At 45.3% G+C, this 16668-nt stretch overlaps 1 protein-coding gene across 1 annotated transcript in view; it reads left to right on the forward strand.

The window, feature by feature from the left end:
• Positions 1–15874, forward strand: part of LOC138671571 (acetylserotonin O-methyltransferase-like) — a 58110-nt gene extending 42236 nt beyond the window's left edge. Inside the window, exons 3-5 of the mRNA XM_069759749.1 lie at positions 8912–9112; positions 13042–13098; positions 15714–15874. Coding sequence (XP_069615850.1) covers positions 8912–9112; positions 13042–13098; positions 15714–15874 — 419 coding nt within the window. The remainder of the gene's footprint in view (positions 1–8911; positions 9113–13041; positions 13099–15713) is intronic.
• Positions 15875–16668: the final 794 nt, after the last annotated feature.

Below are 16668 nucleotides of genomic sequence, written 5' to 3' on the forward strand. Positions count from 1 at the left end.
AAAAATATTGCACCTAAGTCTGGAGCTGTGGAGCCAGGTTCGTCGTCTGGCTACACAAGGCCTCGAACGCTCCCTTTTCTGGGAGTAGGAAAACCGCTTTTAAAGCCGGAGCAGCAAGAGCAAGTTTTGGCTTATCTTGCTGACTCAGCCTCTAGCTCTTTTGCCTCCTCTCGTGAAACTGGTAAAAGTAAAAGCAGCGCGTCGTTAGTGGATGTTCACGGTCAGGGACAAGTCGCTTCCTTGTCCTCTTCAGCAAAAACAACAACAGAGAAGAATGCAGCAGGCGACACAACGGGTTACTCCATGGAGCTCTTTACACATACCGTCCCTGGCTTAGAAAGTGAAGCAGTTAACAGTCCATGCCCATTACAAGTTGAATCTGACATGGAGTGCACTGATGCACAGCCACAGCCAGACTACTATGCTGGTCCTTTGACTCAGACCACAACATTGCCCTCGCAGGGTGCTGATCAAGAATCAGACCCTGATGAGACTATGTTGCCCCATCACGAACGCTATACCACCGACCGACACGGTGACACAGACGAAGTTGCACACGAGCTACAAGAAGAGGTAATAGATGACCCAGTTCTTGACCCCGATTGGCAGCCATTGGGGGAACAGGGTGCAGGCGGCAGCAGTTCTGAAGCGGAGGAGGAGGGGCCGCAGCAGGCATCAACATCGCAACAGGTTCCATCTGCCGGGCCCGTATCTTGCCCAAAACGCGTGGCAAAGTCAAAACCTGTTGGAGGACAGCGTGGCCATCCGGTTAAAGCTCAGTCTGCAATGCCTGAAAAGGTATCCGATGCTAGAAAGAGTGCAGTCTGGCATTTTTTTAAACAACATCCAATTGATCAGAGCAAAAATGTTATCTGTCAAAAATGTTCAACTACCTTAAGCAGAGGGCAGAATCTGAAAAGTCTCAATACAAGTTGCATGCATAGACATTTAACCACCATGCATTTGCAAGCTTGGAGTAACTACCAAACGTCCCTTAAGGTTGTAGCACCCTCGGCCAATGAAGCTAGTCATCAACGCAACATCCCTTCCGGCAGTGTAGGGCCACCATTTTCTGCACCACCTGCAGTATCTGTGCAGGTTTCTTTGCCAGGCCAAAGCAGTCAGGGTCAGGGAATCACCAGTTTCGTAGTAGGAAACACTGCATCTAGGGCACCGGCGGCAACAATACCATCTCCCACCGTCTCTCAGTCTGCCATGTCCACCGGCACCCCCGCTAGTTCCACGATCTCCAGCTCTCCAGTCCAGCTCACCCTACATGAGACTATGGTTAGAAAAAGGAAGTACTTAGCCTCGCATCCGCGTACACAGGGTTTGAACGCCCACATAGCTAGACTAATCTCTTTAGAGATGATGCCCTACCGGTTAGTTGAAAGCGAAGCTTTCAAAGCCCTGATGGACTACGCTGTACCACGCTACGAGCTACCCAGTCGACACTTTTTTTCCAGAAAAGCCATCCCAGCCCTCCACCAGCATGTTAAAGAGCGCATCGTCCATGCACTCAGGCAATCTGTGAGCACAAAGGTGCACCTGACAACAGATGCATGGACCAGTAGGCATGGCCAGGGACATTACGTGTCCATCACGGCACACTGGGTAAATGTGGTGGATGCAGGGTCCACAGGGGACAGCAAGTTTGGGACAGTTCTGCCTAGCCCACGGTCTAGGAAACAGTTGGCTGTAGCCGTTCGCACCCCCTCCTCCTCCTCCTCGTCCTCCTGCAGAAGCGAGACCTCGTCCACAGACCGCAGTCGCACAACCACTCCATCCGCAGCTGCCACTGTTGCACACCAGGTCTCCCATTATGGGGCAGCTACTGGCAAACGTCAGCAGGCTGTATTGGCTATGAAGTGTTTGGGCAACAACAGACACACCGCTGAAGTTCTGTCCGAGTTCTTGCAGAAAGAAACGCAGTCGTGGCTGGGCACTGTAGATCTTGAGGCAGGCAAGGTAGTGAGTGATAACGGAAGGAATTTCATGGCTGCCATCTCCCTTTCCCAACTGAAACACATTCCTTGCCTGGCTCACACCTTAAACCTGGTGGTGCAGTGCTTCCTGAAAAGTTATCCGGGGTTATCCGACCTGCTCCTCAAAGTGCGTGGACTTTGCTCACATATCTGCCGTTCGCCCGTACACTCCAGCCATATGCAGACCTATCAGCGTTCTTTGAACCTTCCCCAGCATCGCCTAATCATAGACGTTGCAACAAGGTGGAACTCAACACTGCACATGCTTCAGAGACTGTGTGAACAGAGGCGGGCTGTTATGTTTTTGTGGGAGGATACACATACACGGGCAGGCAGTAGGATGGCAGACATGGAGTTGTCAGGTGTGCAGTGGTCGAAGATTCAAGACATGTGTCAAGTCCTTCAGTGTTTTGAGGAATGCACACGGCTGGTTAGTGCAGACAACGCCATAATAAGCATGAGCATCCCCCTAATGCGTCTGCTGATGCAAAGTTTGACGCACATAAAGGATCAGGCGTCTGCAGCTGAGGAAGAGGAAAGCCTTGATGACATTGTCTGGCCAGGGCAGTGTACAGGACGAGGTAGCGGGCGAACAGGAGGAGGAGGACGAGGAGGATGATGGGGATGATTATATTTTTAATGAGGAAGCTTTTCCGGGGCCAGTGGAAATTGTTGGCGCGGCAAGGCCGGGTTCTGGTTTTTGGAGGGACACAAGTGACGTGGATTTGCCTGAAACTGCCCCTCAACCAAGCATAACCACAGATTTGAGAACTGGAACTTTGGGCCACATGGCGGATTATGCCTTACGTATCCTCAAAAGGGACACACGCATAACAAAAATGATGAACGATGACGATTACTGGTTGGCCTGCCTCCTTGATCCTCGCTATAAAGGCAAATTGCAAAATATAATGCCACATGAGAACTTGGAACTAATATTAGCAACCAAACAATCAACTCTTGTTGACCGTTTGCTTCTGGCATTCCCTGCACACAGCGCCCGTGATCGTTCTAACACGAGCTGCAGGGGCCAGCAGACCAGAGGTGTTAGAGGGGCAGAAATCAGAAGTGGCGTTGGCCAGAGGGGTTTTCTGACCAGGTTGTGGAGTGATTTTGCTATGACCGCAGACAGGACAGGTACTGCAGCATCAATTCAAAGTAACAGGAGACAACATTTGTCCAGTATGGTTACTAACTATTTTTCATCCCTTATCGATGTTCTCCCTCAACCGTCATTCCCATTTGATTACTGGGCATCAAAATTAGACACCTGGCCAGAATTGGCAGAATATGCATTGCAGGAGCTTGCTTGCCCGGCAGCTAGTGTCCTATCAGAAAGAGTATTCAGTGCTGCAGGTTCAATACTAACAGAAAAAAGGACTCGTCTGGCTACCCAAAATGTAGATGATCTAACCTTCATTAAAATGAACCACAACTGGATTTCGAAATCTTTTGCCCCACCTTGCCCGGCTGACACCTAGCTTTCCTATGTAAAGGTCTTGCCTGTGGACTATTCTGAACGACTTTTCCAATCTCGTAATTTGCAGCACCTGATTGTCCAGCATCCGACATGTTAACACCTCCCTAAATGGCCAAAGTCCCCACACGGGGCCGTGGTATCGCCACTTGGCGACAGCACCCGTGAGAGTACTGTTTGTCTGAAGAGGTGGGTGTGCCCGCTTTTGGTCGACGGCACTGCCACTAGGTCCCTCATAGTACAATAAAGTGTCTGGCGGTGGTGGTGCGCACCCAACGTCAGACACATCGTTGTAATATGAGGGGCCCTGGGCCTGTACCGCCGGCCACAAGACAGTCCCCCCCCCCCAGGTCAAACAGTGCTCTACCACTTGCAAAATTTTCTCTCACAGCTCCACCAATGTTTAGTCTATGCGCTGACATCCTTCAATGCCTGGCACTGTCAATACCATTGTATTGACATTTTTCTTATGTTAGGCCTTCGAAGCCTGTCTGCGGTCACTCCTTCCACTAGGCCTCCACTGACCTGTCTACTGCTGCCCGGGTTCCCCTGGAACCAATTTTAAATTGCCTACAGCCAGCCCAATTTATTATGTTAGGGCTTCGAAGCCTGTCTGCGCTCCCTCCTTCCACTAGGCCTCCACTGACCTGTCTACTGCTGCCCGGGTTCCCCTGGAACCAATTTTAAATTGCCTACAGCCAGCCCAATTTATTATGTTAGGGCTTCGAAGCCTGTCTGCGGTCCCTCCTTCCACTAGGCCTCCACTGACCTGTCTACTGCTGCCCGGGTTCCCCTGGAACCAATTTTAAATTGCCTACAGCCCGCCCAATTTATTATGTTAGGGCTTCGAAGCCTGTCTGCGGTCCCTCCTTCCACTAGGCCTCCACTGACCTGTCTACTGCTGCCCGGGTTCCCCTGGAACCAATTGTAAATTGCCTACAGCCAGCCCAATTTATTATGTTAGGGCTTCGAAGCCTGTCTGCGGTCCCTCCTTCCACTAGGCCTCCACTGACCTGTCTACTGCTGCCCGGGTTCCCCTGGAACCAATTTTAAATTGCCTACAGCCAGCCCAATTTATTATGTTAGGGCTTCGAAGCCTGTCTGCGGTCCCTCCTTCCACTAGGCCTCCACTGACCTGTCTACTGCTGCCCGGGTTCCCCTGGAACCAATTTTAAATTGCCTACAGCCAGCCCAATTTATTATGTTAGGGCTTCGAAGCCTGTCTGCGGTCCCTCCTTCCACTAGGCCTCCACTGACCTGTCTACTGCTGCCCGGGTTCCCCTGGAACCAATTTTAAATTGCCTACAGCCAGCCCAATTTATTATGTTAGGGCTTCGAAGCCTGTCTGCGGTCCCTCCTTCCACTAGGCCTCCACTGACCTGTCTACTGCTGCCCGGGTTCCCCTGGAACCAATTTTAAATTGCCTACAGCCAGCCCAATTTATTATGTTAGGGCTTCGAAGCCTGTCTGCGGTCCCTCCTTCCACTAGGCCTCCACTGACCTGTCTACTGCTGCCCGTGTACCCCTTGAACCAACATCAGAAAATATAAAAATAAGTATTTTGCTTATAAAAAAGAAAATACTGGAGAGATATCAAATGCAGACATTTTAACATTAAAAACAAACACATACAACAAAAATCTGGTACAGTACTAAAAATGGCCACCAGCTACAATAACTTTCTCCTGCAAGTAGTTAACTGAAAGTTTTTTTCAATTTAAAACACAGATATGGCATCCACCGAGTGTTGTCCTGTCGCGTCTTCTTTATATTATTGCCAAGAAGATGCAAAACAATGAAAATAATAAAATCATTATTTACCAAAAAAATAGAGTAAGTCAAAACCACATTGCAAATAAACATTCATTACAAATAAAGAAGCAGGGCGCGTCCGAGGGTGAGTATATACCTAAAAAGAATATAATCACCCTCGGACGCGCCCTGCTTCTTTCCGACAGCCTTCCTTCCTAAGAATCAGCCCTTCCGTGGTGTAGAGAGAGGGTGTGTTACACTCCAAGGTGTTCCCCAGGTTGCCTTTCCTGAGCTTCGATCTTCATGCTCTCGTTTAGTAGTTGTCGGAAAGTAGGCTGCATTAGGCCTACAAAATGGGTATGGGGTGGAGAGAGATGGTGTGTTACACTCCAAGGTGTTCTCCAGGTTTCCTCGCCATTGCTTCGATCTTCCGACTCTCGTTTAGTAGTTGTAGAAAACTACACTGCATTAGGCCTACAAAAAGGGTATCGGGTGGAGAGAGATGGTGTGTTACACTCCAAGGTGTTCCCCAGGTTGCCTTGCCATTGCTTCGGTCTTCCGACTCTCGTTTAGTAGTTGTAGAAAACTACACTGCATTAGGCCTACAAAATGGGTATCGGGTGGAGAGAGATGGTGTGTTACACTCCAAGGTGTTCCCCAGGTTGCCTTGCCATTGCTTCGGTCTTCCGACTCTCGTTTAGTAGTTGTAGAAAACTACACAGCATTAGGCCTACAAAATGGGTATGGGGTGGAGAGAGATGGTGTGTTACACTCCAAGGTGTTCTCCAGGTTTCCTCGCCATTGCTTCGATCTTCCGACTCTCGTTTAGTAGTTGTAGAAATCTACACTGCATTAGGCCTACAAAATGGGTATCGGGTGGAGAGAGATGGTGTGTTACACTCCAAGGTGTTCCCCAGGTTGCCTTGCCATTGCTTCGGTCTTCCGACTCTCGTTTAGTAGTTGTAGAAAACTACACTGCATTAGGCCTACAAAATGGGTATGGGGTGGAGAGAGATGGTGTGTTACACTCCAAGGTGTTCTCCAGGTTTCCTCGCCATTGCTTCGATCTTCCGACTCTCGTTTAGTAGTTGTAGAAAACTACACTGCATTAGGCCTACAAAATGGGTATCGGGTGGAGAGAGATGGTGTGTTACACTCCAAGGTGTTCCCCAGGTTGCCTTGCCATTGCTTCGGTCTTCCGACTCTCGTTTAGTAGTTGTAGAAAACTACACTGCATTAGGCCTACAAAATGGGTATCGGGTGGAGAGAGATGGTGTGCTACACTCCAAGGTGTTCCCCAGGTTGCCTTGCCATTGCTTCGGTCTTCCGACTCTCGTTTAGTAGTTGTAGAAAACTACACTGCATTAGGCCTACAAAATGGGTATCGGGTGGAGAGAGATGGTGTGTTACACTCCAAGGTGTTCCCCAGGTTGCCTTGCCATTGCTTCGGTCTTCCGACTCTCGTTTAGTAGTTGTAGAAAACTACACTGCATTAGGCCTACAAAATGGGTATCGGGTGGAGAGAGATGGTGTGTTACACTCCAAGGTGTTCCCCAGGTTGCCTTGCCATTGCTTCGGTCTTCCGACTCTCGTTTAGTAGTTGTAGAAAACTACACTGCATTAGGCCTACAAAATGGGTATCGGGTGGAGAGAGATGGTGTGTTACACTCCAAGGTGTTCCCCAGGTTGCCTTGCCATTGCTTCGGTCTTCCGACTCTCGTTTAGTAGTTGTAGAAAACTACACAGCATTAGGCCTACAAAATGGGTATGGGGTGGAGAGAGATGGTGTGTTACACTCCAAGGTGTTCTCCAGGTTTCCTCGCCATTGCTTCGATCTTCCGACTCTCGTTTAGTAGTTGTAGAAAACTACACTGCATTAGGCCTACAAAATGGGTATCGGGTGGAGAGAGATGGTGTGTTACACTCCAAGGTGTTCCCCAGGTTGCCTTGCCATTGCTTCGGTCTTCCGACTCTCGTTTAGTAGTTGTAGAAAACTGCACTGCATTAGGCCTACAAAATGGGTATCGGGTGGAGAGAGATGGTGTGTTACACTCCAAGGTGTTCCCCAGGTTGCGTTGCCATTGCTTCGGTCTTCCGACTCTCGTTTAGTAGTTGTAGAAAACTACACTGCATTAGGCCTACAAAATGGGTATCGGGTGGAGAGAGATGGTGTGTTACACTCCAAGGTGTTCCCCAGGTTGCCTTGCCATTGCTTCGGTCTTCCGACTCTCGTTTAGTAGTTGTAGAAAACTACACTGCATTAGGCCTACAAAATGGGTATCGGGTGGAGAGAGATGGTGTGTTACACTCCAAGGTGTTCCCCAGGTTGCCTTGCCATTGCTTCGGTCTTCCGACTCTCGTTTAGTAGTTGTAGAAAACTACACAGCATTAGGCCTACAAAATGGGTATGGGGTGGAGAGAGATGGTGTGTTACACTCCAAGGTGTTCTCCAGGTTGCCTTTCCTGAGCTTCTATCTTCAGGCTCTCGTTAAATTGTGGTTAAATGGAACAACTGCATTTGGCGTACTAGTTGGTTTGGGGCCTACTAACAGTGTCTGCCGCTCCTTGCTGTTCTCCTGGTTTCCTGTCCTGAAATTCCGTTTTCAGGCGCTCGTTAAGTAGTTGTTAATGTTAGACTGCATTTGGCCTACTAGTTGGGTTGGGGCCTACTATCGGTGTCTGCCACTCCTTGCTGTTCTCCTCCACTGAACAAAGCTGTGCCGCCTGTTTACTACTGTTGCCAATTTTGAACTGCATTTCGACTACTTACTGATTTGGGCCTACTCTCTGTGTCAGCCTCTCATTCCAGTTGTCCTCCACTGCAATGCCCCCTGATTAGTCCTGTGTTACCAATTTTGATCTGCATTTAGCCCACTTTATTCTTTTGGCCTATATCTGTGTTTCCTCCTCATCCTGCCCATTGCCCAGCCAGTGATAGATGAGTCTGCTGGTACATTGACCCATAACGCAACATTCCCCGTGCACGCTACACAACAACATTGTGACCCTGCTGAAAGTCAGGTTGCTCTTCCCGCATACCATACCACCTTACACGGGGACAAAGAGGAAGGTGCAGATGAAAGTGCAGGTTCCTTCATCAGGTGGGGGGAGGAATACTAGTTGGCGACGTCACTGGCACAGGGCCTCTCATAGTATGCAAAAGTGTTGCTGCCGGTGGGAGGCGCTCCCGCCGTGCAAACACACCGCTGTACTTTGAGGGGCCCTGTGCCAGTGCCAATGCCAACGAGTGGGCCCCCCCTGCTTGCTCAGGTTCACAGCACTTGCAAAGTTGAAATACTTACCTCTCCCTGCTCCACTGCCGTGACGTGGTCCAGATTTCCTGGGCCCACTAATTACTTGAACCAGCCCTACCCACCACAACTTTAGCCAAATGACCCCCAATTTCAAATGCCTTCCAATTATTATAAGGTAAATTACGCTTGACAAGCTTCATTAAGAAGAATGGATGGTTTTGACATTAAAATGGGCACTCTAGGTGTTTTCCTGGCCCCCACTCACTGCCGACTATGCTTGCCCCATTGACTTGCATTGGGTTTCGTGTTTCGGTCGATCCCGACTTTACGTCATAATCGGCCGATTTCACTCGACCCGACTTTTGAGATAGTCGGGTTTCGCGAAACCCGGCTCGACTCTAAAAAGGTCAAGGTCGCTCCACTCTAGTTATGACTCTTGGAAGAAAAACAATTTCTTGCTATTTTATGCCTGTATTGTCTTAATTTTTTATGTTTACAATGTCTTTTCCTCTTTATCATAGGAGACTTCTTTAATGATCCTATTCCTGAGGCAGACCTATTTATTATGGCCAGGATTATTAATGACTGGACAGAAGAAAAATGCCTTGCACTACTGCGGAAGATGTACCAGTCTTGTAGACCGGGTGAGCTCATACTCTCTAGGAAAATGACAGTGTAAATGTGCTAATGTGATAGACAGGAAAAACTAAAGGCAGATACAATTTCTATTGTAGATTTTTTTTAATCATAAGTTTATTATTTTTAACAAAAATAATAATTTTTTGTTAATGGTAATATTTTTATGTCAAATCTCTATGCCATAAATGTCTGATAGATGTGGGTCTTGCCTTTGGAACCTGCAGTTATTTAATGTAGTCCAGAAACTCTGCATTCAATTTCAACTATGAAAATAGCGTATCAAGATATTGGTGTTTTTTTATTTCGATTTAAATTTGACTTTTTACATTTTCATGTGCCTTTTCAAAGTGCCTTTTATATACTGTGTGCACAATTATTAGGCAATTTGTATTTTTGATGATTAATTTTATTATTGAACAACAATAGTGCTGTCAGTCAATCCAAAATGTCATTAAACCTGAAACCTGAATAGTTAACCTATTCTGACCACCGACAGTAAATAAACATTGACGCTTGCTGGGCTTTGGAACTATCCGCTTTGGACAGGGAAGAAAAGGCAATAGCTCAGCAGACACCGGTACCTAAGCAGCCATAGGTCAAGGGATCAAATTCCAAAACCAAGCCATGAAAATGGCGATCCTTCCCATCTATGCTTTGCACGGTGCCTCAGAAGTAGTTTTCAAGCACATATGGGGTATTGTCATACTCAGGAGAAATTGCATTACAAATTGTACTATTTGTTTTCTCCTAATATAACCGGGGGATAAAGCAACAATTTAATGGAAAAAAATAGTAATTTTTCATTTACTCAGCCCAATGTTATACAATTTTATGACCCACCTGAGGTCTAAAAATGCTCCCTACTCCCATAGGCTAAGTTCACACTGCATTCAGTGACTACGTTAAACGGACTACGTTACACCGCGGCATAACGCGGTGTAACATAGTCCGTTAACGCCGCCATTGAATGCAATGTCGGACGCATCACTAGTGCACACCCACAATGGGCGTGCGCTAGCGATGTGCCGTCATTTGAGTGACGGACCTGAGACGTGGGCTACAGCGTTTCTGGGTCCGTCACTGCTAGCGCAGGAGGAGCTAGCAGATGCTCCATCTGCACTAGCGTGATGTAGCGCTGGCACTTGCGCTAGCAGCAGCCCGTTAGCGTATGTGCTGAATGGGCTGCTGCTAACGCAGTGTGAACTTAGCCTAAGATGAATTCTTTAAGAGATATAGTTTCTGAAATGAGCAGTGATGTTTTGGGCCTGTCGCTGGGCAACACTGACGTTCAACTCCTTCCAAAGGTTTTCTATGGGGTTGAGATCTGGAAACTGGCTAGGCCACTCCAGGACCTTCATATGCTTCCTATGAAGCCACTCCTTTGTAGTCCTGGTGGTGTGCTTGGGATCATTATCATGCTGAAAGACCCATCCACGTTTCATCTTCAATGCCCTTGCTGATGAAAGGAGATTTGCACTCAAACTCTCACAATACAATAATTCATTCTTTCATGAACACGGATCAGTCTTTCTGGTTCCTTTGCAATGAAACAGCCCCAAAGCATGATGTTGCCACCCCAATACTTCACAGTAGGTATGGGGTTCTTTGGATGCAACTCAGCATTCTTTCTCCTCCAAACACTAGGAGTTTTGTTTCTACCAAACAGTTCTACTTTGGTTTCATCAGATCATATCACATTCTCTCAATAGTCTTCTGGATAATCCAAATGCTCTCGAGCAAACTGCAGACGGGCATGTACTGGCTTAAGCAGGGGGACACATCTGGCACTGCAGGATCTGAGTCCCTAGCAGCGTAGTGTGTTACTGAACGTTAGCGTTTGTTACGGTGGTCCCAACTCTATGCAGGTCATTCACTAGGTCCCCCCATGTGGTTCTAAGGTCTTTTCTCACCGTTCTTGTGATCATTTTGACCTTACGAGGTGAGATCTTGCGTGGAGCACCAGATTGAGGGAGATTATCAGTTGTCTTGTATGTCTTGCATTTTCTTATTGCTCCCACAGTTGATTTCATCACAACAAGCTGCTTGCCCATTGCAGATTCTGTCTTCCCAGCCTCATGCACTCATGCAGGGCTACAATTTTGTTTCTGGTGTTTTTCGACAGCTCTTTGTTCTTCACCATAGTGGAGTTTGGAGTGTGACTATTTGAGTTTGTGGACAGGTGTCTTTTATACTGATAACAAGTTCAAACAGGTGCCATTGCTACAGGTATTGAGTGGAGGACAGAGGAGCCTCTTAAAGCATAAGATATAGGTCTGTGAAAGCCAGAAATGTTGCATGTTTTTAGGTGACCAATTACTTATTTTCAACCATAATTTGCAAAATAAATCTTGCCAAAACAAACAAGGTGATTTTCTGTATTTGTTTTCTCATTTTGACTCTCATAGTTGTGGTCTACCTATGATGCCAATTACAGGCCTCTCATCTTTTTAAGTGGGAGACCGTGCACAATTGGCGGCTGACTAAATACTTTTTCCCCCACTGTAGCTCATCTTTAATAATACTGACGTCTGAGTCGTAGTGGAGGTTTTGCACATTACTTATCCAGCCATAGACCTATACATCTGGTCCATCAGGAGACACTCTCACCTCTTCAGCCTATAAAACCTCTGAAAATCTGTTTTTAGATATTTCTTGGCCCAGTCTTGACATTTCATCATTTATGTCTTGTTCAGTAATGGTCGGGTTTCAGCCTTCCTTATTTTCGCCATTTCTCTGAGCAGTTATCTCCCTATACTTCTGAGAACTCCAGGGAGGCTGCAGTTCTGGAATGTAAGAGCACTGGAGGATAATTTCAGTTTGCAGACACGTGTTTCGTGGTATGGCCCTTCCTCAGTGCAAAGCAAGAGATCTGATTTATCTGTATGAGATGCCGCTGACTTGGGTTTAAGGGGTAATATTTCTCCTTGTGCAGAGTGACATGCCTGACATGCCAGGGTAAGGCCTATAGGCCATGTAATATTCCTCTCTCCAATAGTTTTGTGACCTTACTGACCATTTGCAACACAACTTTTGATGATTCTATGATAACAACCCAATATCTTAGCAATTTCAAGAGTGCTGCATTCCTTTGTAAAGTGTTTGAAAAATAAAACTGTGTCACTCTGTCAGTAGGACATCTATATGTGCATGTAGAATATAGAAAGTTGAATAAAATGATGGAAAGAGGAAAAATAAGCCAGCTCACCCGTGATGCATAAGCCAATCTTCGGGAGCACGGACCCGCTGTGTCCAGGCGTGTAAAATCAAAAAAAGAAGGAATGTCCAGCTTCACCGAATCCGTAAAAAAGAGTTTTCTTTATTCACAAACTTTAAACATAGAGGATATAGACTTCAGCACGAACCATATAGGTAGGAATCTCAACGCGTTTCTGGAGACTAAGCTCCCTTAATCATGACAACAATTGTCATAATAATTCTGCATACATTGATATTCTTCATATCCTTAGGTCACATCTTTCCTCATTACAAAATATTCATCACCTGATCTGCTTCATCCAATAAGCAGTCACGTTTATAAATGTTGGAGTTGGAAAATCTGCATAAAAATGATGAAGCTCAAAATACTCACTAATTGTAGTGTAGTAATGACGTTGGCACTGTATTGTGAGATATGATATATTCCTGTTGTCTGAGTAATTGTTTATGTTTAGTAGCAAATACATCAGACTATTAGATATCACAATCTTTGGATTTCAGACACGGCCATATAATATGGCATATTAATATGTTATTGATGTTATTAATATGTATATTGATATGACATTGATCTGATATGTTATTAATATGTACATTCATAGCTTGATATGTTAAATTGAGCTTATTGTTACAACCACAGATAACAATCAGAATGTCAGACGGTTCTTGCTTTACCTTTGTGATAATAATTGCCATTATCTCTCTCGGTAATCTTTAGGCGGTGGGGTGCTGCTAGTTGAAGTCCTTCTAAATGAAGACAAAAGTGGCCCCGTGTACGGTGTTCATTTTAGGACATGGTCACAAATCAAAGTCAAACATCAGAAATACTCTGTCTGATACCTCATTCTGATACTTGAGTCTGATACCTGAGTCTGATACCTGAGTCTGAGGGTACCGTCACACTATAACATTTCGATCGCTACGACGGTACGATTCGTGATGTTCCAGCGATATCGTTACGATATCGCTGTGTCTGACACGCAGCAGCGATCAGGGATCCTGCTGAGAATCGTACGTCGTAGCAGATCGTATGGAACTTTCTTTTATCGCTGGATCTCCCGCTGTCATCGCTAGATCGGTGTGTTTGACACCGATCTAGCGATCTAGCGATGCGATCCAGCGATGCGTTCACTTGTAACCAGGGTAAACATCGGGTAACTAAGCGCAGGACCGCGCTTAGTTACCCGATGTTTACCCTGGTTACAAGCGTTAAACTAAAAAAAAACAAACAGCACATACTTACATTCTGGTGTCCGTCAGGTCCCTTGCAGTCTGCTTCCCTCTGCTTCCCGCACTGTGACTGCCGGCCGTAAAGTGAAAGCAGAGCACAGCGGCTGTGCTTTCACTTTCACTTTACGGCCGGCAGTCACAGTGCGGGAAGCAGAGGGAAGCAGACTGCAAGGGACCTGACGGACACCAGAATGTAAGTATGTGCTGTTTGTTTTTTTTTAGTTTAACGCTTGTAACCAGGGTAAACATCGGGTAACTAAGCGCGGTCCTGCGCTTAGTTACCCGATGTTTACCCTGGTTACCCAGGGACCTCGGCATCGTTGGTCGCTGGAGAGCTGTCTGTGTGACAGCTCCCCAGCGACCACACTACGATTTACCTACGATCACGGCCAGGTCATATCGCTGGTCGTGATCGTAGGTAAATCGTATAGTGTAACGGTACCCTGATACTTGACTCTGATACCCTGACTCTGATACCTGACTCTGATACTTGACTCTGATACTTGACTCTGATACCTGACTCTGATACCTGACTCTGATACCTGACTCTGATACTTGACTCTGATACATGAAATTAGTAAAATTAGTAAAATTAGCTAAAATTAGTACTTGGGATCACTTGAACTTGTGGTGCAATGGTAAGGCCGACGGCTGTAGTGTCTAGACGCAGGATCCGTTTTTTTTTCGCCGGATCGGTTTTATTTTTCTGCCGGATCCGTTTTTTAAAAAAATGGATCCGAAAGAAAAAAATGGATCCGGCGAAAAAAACTGATTCGCCGTAAAAAAAACCCGGATCCGGTGAAAAAAAACGGATCCGGCGTAAAAAAAACGGATCCAGCGTAAAAACACCAGATCCTGTGTAAAAATAAATGGATCAGGCATAATAAAAAACGGATCCAGAAGAAAAAATGGATCCGGCGAAAAAAACGGATTTGGCGTAAAAAAAACGGATCTGGCGAAAAAACGGATCCGGCAAAAAAAACCGGATCTGGCGAAAAAAACGGATCCGGATTAAAAAAAACGGATCCGGCGTTAAAAAAAAATGGATGTGGCGTTAAAAAACACAGATCCGGCAGAAAAAAAACGGATCCGGCGAAAAAAAATGGATTCGGCGTAAAAAACGGATCCGGCGTAAAAATAAACGGATCAGGCGTAAAAAAAAACGGATCCGGAAGAAAAAAATGGATCCAGCGAAAAAAACGGATTCGGCGTAAAAAAAAAAACGGATCTGGCAAAAAAAACGGATTCGGCGTAAAAAAAACGGATCCGGCGAAAAAAAAACGGATCCGGCGTAAAAAAAAATGGATATGGCGTTAAAAAAAACAGATCCGACAGAAAAAACGGATCTGGCGAAAAAAAAATGGATTCGGCGTAAAAAAAATGGATCCAGCGAAAAAAAACGGATCCGGCAGAAAAAAACGGATCTGGCGTAAAAAAAAAACTGATCCGGCAAAAAAAAAACAGATCTGGCAGAAAAAAAACGGATCTGGCGAAAAAAATGGATGCGGTGTAAAAAACGGATCCGGTGAAAAAAAAAAACGGATCCGGCATAAAAAACGGATCAGGCAGAAAAAAAAACGGAGCCGGCAGACAAAAACGGATCCGGCGGACAAAAACGGATCCGGAAAAAAAAACGGATCCTGAGGAAAAAAAACGGATCCTGCGTCTAGAGGCTACAGCCGTCGGCATTACCATTGCACCACAAGCTCAAGTGATCCCAGATACTAATTTTAGCTAATTTTACTAATTTTACTAATTTCATGTATCAGAATCAAGTATCAGACTCAGGTATCGGAGTCAAGAATCAGAGTCAAGTATCAGAGTCAGGTATCAAAGTCAAGTATCAGAGTCAAGTATCAGAGTCAGGTATCAAAGTCAAGTATCAGAGTCAAGTATCAGAGTCAAGTATCAGAGTCAGGTATCAAAATCAAGTATCAGAGTCAAGTATCAGAGTCAGGTATCAAAGTCAAGTATCACAGTCAAGTATCAGAGTCAAGTATCAGAGTCAGGTATCAAAGTCAAGTATCAGAGTCAAGTATCAAAGTCAAGTATCAGAGTCAAGTATCAGAGTCAAGTATCAGAATGAGGTATCAGACAGAGTATTTCTGATGTTTGAGTTTGATTTGTGACCATGTCCTAAAATGAACACCGTACCCGTGACTTCCCAGCTGTTCTCACTGAACATGTTGGTCCAGACAGAAGGCAGAGAACGGACGCCATCTGAGTATACCAAGCTCCTTACAGACTCTGGCTTTAGGGACATTAAGGTCAAAGCCACTGGAAAGCTATATGACGCAATACTGGGAAGGAAATTAATTTAGACTGACACAGATTTCAAATATTCATAATTTTAAGGGATTGATTAATTTTACTCTGGATTTTTTCTGCTGTCTCAATAAATATCCTGTAGATGTCACTAGTGTTTCAAGTGTTATTAGCTGTTTTTTTTTATATAGATGCACAGATAGATATTAGATAATGTCTGTAAAGAGCTGTGGAATTAATGGCACTATATATGTGAGTAAAATAAATAGATATGAGATAGATATCTGACTAAATAGAAACGGGAGATAGATTAAAAAAAAGTGAAGCAGCGTTAATAGTATGTTGCCGGGTGCATGCCTTCAGAGGTTTACCAAAACCCTATAAATAACTAACAAAAACAAGGACGGCAGCAAAAAAATGTGCAAGAAAGGCTCTTTATTTAGCCAGTAAAGTGCAATGTAACTTTTCGTCAAGTGCAATAAAAAAAAAGGCAGCACTCCAAAATCCATAAGCGAAACGTGTGGGTATTTTTTTGACAACGGTGAGCCTTTATCAAGCATTAGACACCTACGTCTTCCTTATTCATTTTGGAGTGCTACCTACCTTTTCATTCTATTTTATGGGTGAACACTGAGTTGGTGTTCGGAGGTTTCCACCCTACATTTCGCAGAGCTACTCTAGTTCTTTTTTTAGATAGATATGTGGTATTTTCCAGATTTACAGTAATATTTTATCACACAACTAGTTTATTAACACACATGTGCTAACATTATGTTGCTACTTTCCCTTTCTATAATTTACCATCTGAAATAATTGTCTAAACCGTACCTGTGCTTTCAGGTAACTTTCA

This window comes from Ranitomeya imitator, chromosome 3, assembly GCF_032444005.1.
Source record: "Ranitomeya imitator isolate aRanImi1 chromosome 3, aRanImi1.pri, whole genome shotgun sequence".
In the NCBI taxonomy this organism is placed as follows: Eukaryota; Metazoa; Chordata; class Amphibia; order Anura; family Dendrobatidae; genus Ranitomeya; species Ranitomeya imitator.